This window comes from Balaenoptera ricei, chromosome X (assembly GCF_028023285.1).
Source record: "Balaenoptera ricei isolate mBalRic1 chromosome X, mBalRic1.hap2, whole genome shotgun sequence".
Lineage (NCBI taxonomy): Eukaryota > Metazoa > Chordata > Mammalia > Artiodactyla > Balaenopteridae > Balaenoptera > Balaenoptera ricei.
In genome coordinates, this window is record NC_082660.1 from 71,873,767 (window position 1) to 71,882,830 (window position 9,064).

The window sequence follows — 9,064 nt, forward strand, 5'->3', positions numbered from 1 at the left end:
AACATTTCTTTGAGTACCACAGGCTGCATTGTTTAGCATACAGTGGTGAACAAAGCTTAATGAAATAAACTCTGTCTATGATACTTAAATAAACTCTGTCTATGAAACTTTAGTTTCTAAAAGTTTAAAAAAGTTATCTATCTTCCAAGAAGTACGTTTGTATTTTTATTTCATTTAAAGATTCATGTTATGTAAAATAATTTATCATTAGCTTTTGTTGATTAAGGACTGAACTGAGTATTAAAATGTATTTAGTTTTTTTAATTATTATTTTGCTGGGGAAAGTCAATAGACAAAAATATAATTTGGAGGTTTCCTTGATGTAGGTCTTCAGACAATTGTTAGGAGACAATTGTAGAGAGATCTTGGAAAGGGAAAATATAACAAAGGGAAAGTAATAAAGAAAGAAAAACTATCACTATAAATAATTATTTACTGTATTTGGTGTTTGAGGAGGAATTGGTGTTTTCCTGCATCATGAGATTTTGAGGCAGGGAGGTTCTTTTTATTAAATTTTTATAGAATTTTAAAAATCCTTCAAGAATAATTTGTTTTAATGGGTATGAGGTAACTGTAGTTGTGTATTTAGCCTAGGACAAAAGGATTAACTAACTTATGCTTGGACCCATCATTCTCAACCAGCAAGTGCTTGATTTGACAGGAATACATTTCACCAGCGGATAACTCATTTCTCTATTCTACATTCAGAAGTCAAGGCCTCAAAGTTTAGCCATTGTTTAATAGTAATTAGCTAGAACACTATTGCAGCCCTTAGATATATATGGTATGTGTTGACATGGAACTATATCCAGGACACAATGTTGATTAGAATAAGAAGGTTGAAAAATAGAAAGTATAGCATGATCATTTTTTATAGAAAATATAATTTATATACCTCCATCTGTATATGTGCATAAAAATTCTAAAAATGTATACACCAAGAGTTAATTGTAATTGTCTCTAAGTAATTACTTGAGTTTTGTATTATCTTTATATTTTCATATATTTTTGGTGTATGTATATATTAATTTTATAACCAGAAAAAAAAAATGTAAAGGCATCCAGGAAAGGAAATTCAAAATCAAAAGCAAAACAGAACTTAAGGTAAAAAAAAAAAAAAAAAAAATCCCAAACTCCGCAGTTGAAGAATGTGAATCCTCTGGGTTCCAAACAAGTGACTAAAGTTAAGGGATGCCTTTTCAAGAATAAGTTAGCAAATAAACACTGGAATAGGATATCAAAATATAGTACAAAATAATTTTGTTTTAAAAGATTATTAATTAGAACATAATTTTTTTTATTGTTGAGTTTTTGACTTGCCTTTTTAAAGTGAACTGCACCAGCTGACCTCCTGAAGTATTTTCTGCTATAAAGTATTTCTGCTATTAGCTGGATCTTCTGTATCAGGTAAGGGTATACTGGCTACAGAGAAGGACAGATAGATGGGTAACAATTTTATGCTGTAAATCCTTGAATAGAGTAGGCTTTGGACCTATTTAGGAATGTTAGTAATTTTTTATTAAGCCAGGTATATGTAATCAAAACAAAGTTGAGAGCTAAGTATAAATTTGATTTATTTGAGTCATATATATAGCAATTCTGATTAATTCAGGACCCTAAATGTGAATTTCATTTTATGTAAATCACACAAACTGGCTTTCATCATTGTCTGAAATGACCACAGAAATATTGACATTTCCCTTTTATGTAATAGTATAAATCTGGCATTAATATTAGGAAAAGAAGTATGCTAAATATTTAGGAATTTATAAGCCTTTATTAATGATAATATGTCAGAATTTGGATGGAGACTAAAGCTTTAATTGCATAATTATCAGAAAAATATTGTTGTAGGCTTGTATATATAGGAAAAGTCAATTCAATTATTGATAGATGGTAGCATACTTAAGAAAAATCTCAAGCCACTTCATGCCCATTAAGATGGCTATTTTAAAATAAATAAATAAATAAGTAAACAGAAAATAGCAAGTGTTGGCCAGATTGTGCTGAGATTGGAACACTTGTACCTTCCTGTTGGGGATGTAAAATGGTGCAACTGCTGTGGAAGATGATACAGTGATTCCTCAAAAAAATTAAACGTAGAATTACCATATGATCTAGCAATTCCACTTCTGGGTATTTACCCAAAAGATGTGAAGGCAGAGACTTGAACAGATGTTTGTACACCCTCGTTCATAGCAGCATTATTTACAGCAGGCAAAATGTAGAAGTGACCTAAGTGGATATTGACAAATGGATAAACAAAATGTGGTATATGCATACAATGGGATATTATTCAACCTTAAAAAGGAAAGAAATTTTAACAATGCTACAACATGGATGAACCTCAAAGACATTGTGCTAAGTGAAATAAGCCAGTTACAAAAAGATAAATACTGTATGATTCCACTTATATGAGGTACTTAAAATAGGTAAATTCATAGACAGAAAGCAGAATGGTGGTTTCCAGGGCTAGGGGAAGGTGAGAATCAGGAGTTATAATTTAATGGGTACAGTTTCTTTTGGGGAAGATGAAAAATTTCTAATGATGGATGGTGATGATGGTTGCAGAAAACTGTGAATATATTAAATGTTACTGAACTGTACCTTTAAAAATTCTTAAAATGAAAAAAGTAAAAGAAAAATCTCAAAAGCCATTTGAAATGCTAGTATGAAACAGCATAATTCTGATGCCTGGTTTCAGTCATCATAGTTAAATTGATTTGCCATTTCCCTTGCATAATGATTGAATAAGTACTTTAACTTAAATTTCAACAGGTATTCAATCTATATCTTTATTAAAGCCATTTTGAGGAAGTACTATCAATACTGTATAAATACTTATTTAGTTGTATATAGAGTAAACAGAGGTATGGATTATAAAAATTTTAGTACTCAAGAAGAGAACTGTCTTTTGAAATATTTTTAGTCCAATATTGAGATAAATGGACTTAAAAGTAGAAATTCCCTGAATGTCTGACTTTGCTACCCTTAAAGTTCAGATTTCTTCTTTACAATGAGCCTTTCTACACTCCTCCCTCTCCACTCCACCTTCAATTAGTCTTTCAGACCACCTTCGTAATGCATCTATTGATAGTTTAGCATTCATGAATTCATTTATGGAATTTGTATATTTATGTGTTGCATGCATATAATAAATCCAGGTACATTTTTTTTTGCAGCCACAGTCATGGAACAGCCAAGTCAGCCCCATCCCCAACGCCTCTGGATCAAGATCTTATGGATAATATTCAAGAAATACTGACCACAAACCTTTATAAAATCAAGGGAGTGGTAAGATCTTTTTCAGTACATACTACTTTATTTGTCACACAAATGGAATAAATCTATATTCTTTTCGTTTTATAGTTCCAAATGAAACTGGCCCCCATATATGTCACAGAAATACTAGCAGGGTAAACGAAATGACAGGTCAGTGTTTAAGTCACATTCCAACTTGTTATTCATAGGAAAGTGCTTTAACATTTTCTATTTAATTGCCAGTGCAGTGCATTACATGATGTCCAAGAGTCCTGAGAGACGATGACATTTTCTTAAGTATACTATTTTTTTTTTTACAGTAAACCCTATTCTATTTAGCATATTACAAAAATGGGGTATTTTAGTTAGCAAATTATTTTTGGTTACTAGAGAGTTGCCAAATTCCAAATTTTAAAAAATTTAGACATGATAAAATAGACCTAATATATCTAGATTGAGAGTATGTAATATTTCTTGAATAATTCAGAAATCTGAAAATTTCTAAGAACATTAGAATCCTATCTTTTTTCCTTATTCAATGAAAGAAAATCTGGTCTACAGATCAGTATGTGCAATCTCATTTTGAAATTTAAAAGTTGGCTTTATGTTAGAAACAGCCCAATTTAAACTTGTATATTTTTAAGTCATTGCTGTTAAAACAATTTTTTGCCTGTGTGCATTTTGCAACCCTATAAAAAGAAATGTAATGGAAATGCCAGTTAACATAAGTGTCAAAAGCATTCTGTTTAGTAGTATGCTGGATAACAGAGTTACTGTGTGGTGGAGAGTCTTAGAGAATAAAGCTCAATAGACATGAAAAACATTTTGAGCTCTTGAGGAAAAAGCTGGAAAATAATTAGAACAATAAACGTTTAATAATAATAAATGAATATTACTCTTTTAACACAAGCTTGCACATGATCCAAATTATTTTCTCAAATTGGCATATCAATGTAATATCTTTGTTCCCTGGGTTTCTTATTTTTAAATACTGCCTATTACATTAGAGTATAAAGTAATTATAACGTTCAATGTGTTGTAAACAAATTAGTCAATTCTTCATTAAGTCAGACTCATTTTAAAGAATTGTGTATAGTTTTTTTCCAGTTTTATTGAGGTATAATTAACATCCAGCACTGAATAAGTTTAAGGTGTACAACATAATGATTTGACATGTACATCATGAAATGATTAGTGCAATAGGTTTAATAATCCATTATCACACATAGATACTACATGAAAAAATAGAAAAAATATTTTTTCCTTGTGATGAGAACTCTTAGGATTTAGTCTCTCAGCAACTTTTATTTATAAGGTACAGCAGTATGTATGTATCATGTTGTACATTACATCCCTAGTACTTATTTATCTTATAACTGAAGTTCCTACTTTTTGACTGCCTTCATCCAATTCCCCCTCCTCCCACCTCCATCTCTGGTAACCACAAATCTGATCGTTTTTTCTATGAGTTTGTTTGTTTGTGAAGTATAATTGACTTACATCACTATGTTAGTTCCTGGTACACGACATAGTGTTTTGATATGTGTATACATTTCAAAATAATTACCATTATGTCTAGTTACCATCTATCACCATACAAAGATGTTACATAACTATTGACTATATTCCCCACACTGTATATTTCATACCTATGACATTTATTTTGTAACTGAAAGTTTGTACCTCTTAATCTCCCTCACCTATTTCTCTCGTCCCCCCATCCCCTTCCACTCTGGAAACCACCACCTTGTTCTCTGTGTCTATGACTCTCTTTCTGTTTGGTTATGTTTGTTCATTTGTTTTGTTTTTTAGATTCCACATATAAGTGAAATCATACAGTGTTTGTCTTTCTTCATCTGTCTTATTTCTCTTAGCCTAATACCCCCTAGGTTCGTCCATGTTGCCACAAATGACAAGATTTTATTCTTTTTAATGGCTGAGCAATATTCCATTATATATATATATATATATATATATATATATATATATATTTGATTGTATATAATGTTGCAATATATATATATATTATTGTATATACTGCTGCAATGGACATTGGTGTGCATATATTTTTGTATTAGTGCTTTTATTTTTTTTCAGATAGATACCCAGAAGTGGAATTTCTGGATCATATGGTTGTTCTATTTTTAATATTTTTTAGGAATCTCCATACTGTGTTTCATAGTGGCTGCACCAATTTACAGTCCCACCATCAGTGCTCAAGGATTTCCTTTTCTCCGTATCATCGCCAACACTTGTTATTTGTTGTCTTTTTGATAATAGCCATTCTGACAGGTGTGAGGTGATATGTCATTGCGGTTTTGATTTAGATTTCCCTGGTGATTAGTGATGTTGAGCATCTTTTTCATGGGCCTATTGGCCATCTGTTTGTCTTTGGAAAAATGTCTATTCAGGTCCTCTGCCCATTTTTTAATTGGGTTGTTTGTTTTTATGATGCTGACTTGCATGAGTTCTTTGCATATTTTGGATATTAAACCCCTGTCAGATATATCATTTTGTTTGGTATAGTCCAATTTCTTTTGCTATAATCTTCTAGTTTTATTCCCTTGTTGTCAGAAAAGACACTTGAAAATGAATTCCATGTTCTTAAATTTGTTGACATTTTTTTTTATCTAGCATGTGATCTATCCTTGAGAATATTTCATGGGCACTTGAAAAGAAGTTGTATTCTGCTACTATTGTGTGGAATGTTCTGTATATATTTGTTAGGGCCATTTGATCTATAGTATTTTTCAAGTCTGCTGTTTCCTTATTGATTTTCTGTCTCAGTGATCTGTCCATTATTGTAAGTATTGAATTGAAGTTTCCTACTTTTTTTTGTATTGCTGTCACTCTCTCTCTTCAGGTGTGTCACTGTTTGCTATATATATGTGCTATGATGTTGAGTACATATATATTTATAATTGTCACATCTTCTTGTTGAATTGACCCTTTTGTCACTATGTAATAAACTTCTTTGTATCTGTGACAGTTTTTTACTTAAAGTCTATATTTGCTGATATCAGTAAAACCACCCCATATCTCTTTTGGTTAAGAGTTGCAATATATATTTCCATCCTTCCACTTTCAGCCTATGTGTGTCCTTAAATCTAAGGTGGGTCTTTTTTTAGACAACATATAGTTTGGTCTTTTTTTTTACGCATTCAGCCACTCTATGTCTTTTGATTGGCGAGTTTAACCCATTTACATTTAAAATAAGTATTGATAGTTAAGGACTTACTATTGACATTTTGTTAATTATTTTCCATCTGCTTTGTAGTTCTCTTGTTCTCCTCTTCTTCTTTTGCTGTCTTTATTTGTGGTTTGACAATTTTTTGTAGTGATATGATTTGATTCTCTTCTCTTTGTCTTTTGTGTATTTGTTATAGTATTTTCTCTTCGTTGTTACCATGAAACTTGCACCAAACATCTTATAGTTATAATAAACTATTTTATGCTCAAAACAACTCACCTTCAATTACCTTAAAAAGTTCTACACATTTACTCTTGTCCCCACACTCCATATTATTGACGTTAGAGTTTAATTATTTTTATATAGTATATCCATTAACAAATTTTTGTGGTTATAGTTATTCTTAATACTCTTGTATTTTAATTTTATACTAGTAATAAAAGTGATTTACATACAGCCATACTCCCAAAAGGAGTGCTTCTATCCTTTCCTAACAGTGCTCCATGATATGTCAGGGTTGTTGGCAGGATTATGCTGTCACTCAGGGACTGAAGGAAGGGCTTCAGGGTTAGGTGAGTTGGCTGGATGGGCTTCCTGGTAAGGTGTGGCCATTAACAGAGCTCCATGAATGGGTAGGTAATTATGGATGGGCAGAGCCTACTGGCTGGGTTCTGTAGTCAAGTGGGCCTGGTTGGGCTTTACAGTTGCATGGGGTAACTGGCAGGGTCCATGGTTTGGTGATGCCACTGGTGGTGCTCCATGGTCAGGTAGGTGTGGTATGCTTGGTTCCAAATTTGTGTACAGCTTACTGGCTTGTCTCTACAGTTTTGTGGGTCAATCTACAGGAACCACTGTTGCATAAGGCTGCTGGTGGTGATCCAGTGTTGGGCTACGCTACTGGGAGCCTCCCCTTTTGGGCAGGTCTGTGTGACACTGTTCTGTGGTTAGGTGAGGTTGCTGTTAGAAGTCAACATCTGACCACAGATCAAAGCAACAGGGCCAGCCCATCTGCAGAAACTGGCAGCAGTTCTCAGCTACTAGCAGACCCTGGAAGAATGCACTGCCTGCCTATGGACACAGCCAGCTGGCCTTCTCAGAATCAAAGTCTCTGCTGACTAATAACTATCTTGTTCTGCTGAAGTCAGCCTGTAAGACCAGAAGAGGTGACCACATCTTCAAATGTTCAAATGCTAACTCAAGTATGCAAGGATCACAAAGAGTCAGGGAAACATGATATTGCCAAAGGAAACTAATAAAGCTCCAACAAATAATCCTACAGAAATGGAGATCAATGAACTACCTGACAAATAATTCAAAACAGTCATCTTAAATAAGTTTAGTGAACTAAAAGAGAACACAGGAAAAATAACACATGAACAAAATGAAAATTTCTACAAAGGAAAGAAACCATGGGGGAAAAAACACAGAAATCTAAGAGCTGAATAATATAATTACTGAAGAGAAGAATTCAATACCAAGCTTCAATATCAAATTCATTCAAGAAAAAGAAAGAGGGGAGATTAACCAAGATGGCGGAGTAGAAGGACGTGCTCTCACTCCCTCTTGCGAGAGCACCAGAATCACAACTGGCTGCTGGACAATCATTGACAGGAAGCCCCTGGACTTCACCAAGGAGGATACCCCACGTCCAAGGACAGAGGAGAAGCCACAGTGAGACGGTAGGAGGGGCGCAATCAGAGTAAAATCTAATCCCATAACTGCTGGGTGGGTGGCTCACAGACTGGCAAACACTTATACCACAGAAGTCCACCCACTGGAGTGAAGGTTCTGAGCCCCACGTCAGGCTTCCCAACCTGGGGGTCCGGCTACGGAAGGAGGAATTCCTAGAGAATCAGACTTTGAAGCCTAGTGGGAATTGATTGCAGGACTTTGACAGGACTGGGGGAAACAGAGACCCCACTCTTGGAGGGCACACACAAAGTAATGTGTGCATCGGGACCCAGGGGAAGGAGCAGTGACCCTGGGAGAGACTAAACCAGACCTACCTGCTGGTGTTGGGGGGTCTCCTGCAGAAGCGAGTGGTGGCTCTGTTTCACCGTGGGGATAAGGACACTGGCAGCAGAGGTTCTGGGAAGTTCTCCTTGGCGTGAGCCCTCCCAGAGTCTGCCATTAACCCCACCAAAGAGCACGGGTAGGCTCCAGTGTTGGATTGCCTCAGGCAAAACAACCAACAGGGAGGGAAACCAGCCCCACCCATCAACAGTCAAGTGGATTAAGGTTTTACTGAGCTCTGACCGCCACAGCAACAGTCAGCTCTACCCACCACCAGAGCCTCCCATCAAGCCTCTTAGATAGCCTCAACCACCAGAGGGCAGACAGCAGAAACAAGAAAAACTACAATCCTGCAGCCTGTGGACCAAAAACCACAGTTACAGAAAGATAGAGAAGATGAAAAGGCAGAGGGCTATGTACCAGATGAAGGAACAAGAAAAAACCCCAGAAAAACAACTAAATGAAGTGGAGATAGGCAACCTTCCAGAAAAAGAATTCAGAATAATGATAGTGAAGATGATCCAGGACCTTGGAATAAGAATGGAGGCAAAGATTGAGAAGATGCAAGAAATGGTTAACAAAGACCTAGAAGAATTAAAG

The 9,064-nt window shown here is 34.9% G+C and overlaps 1 protein-coding gene across 1 annotated transcript in view; it reads left to right on the forward strand.

The window, feature by feature from the left end:
- LOC132357097 (sodium/hydrogen exchanger 2-like) overlaps positions 1–7,566 on the forward strand; it is a 52,684-nt gene extending 45,118 nt beyond the window's left edge. The window contains 2 exon segments of the mRNA XM_059910402.1: positions 3,183–3,294; positions 7,297–7,566. Of these exon segments, the coding sequence (XP_059766385.1) occupies positions 3,183–3,294; positions 7,297–7,566 (382 nt within the window).
- The last annotated feature ends 1,498 nt before the right edge of the window (positions 7,567–9,064 follow it).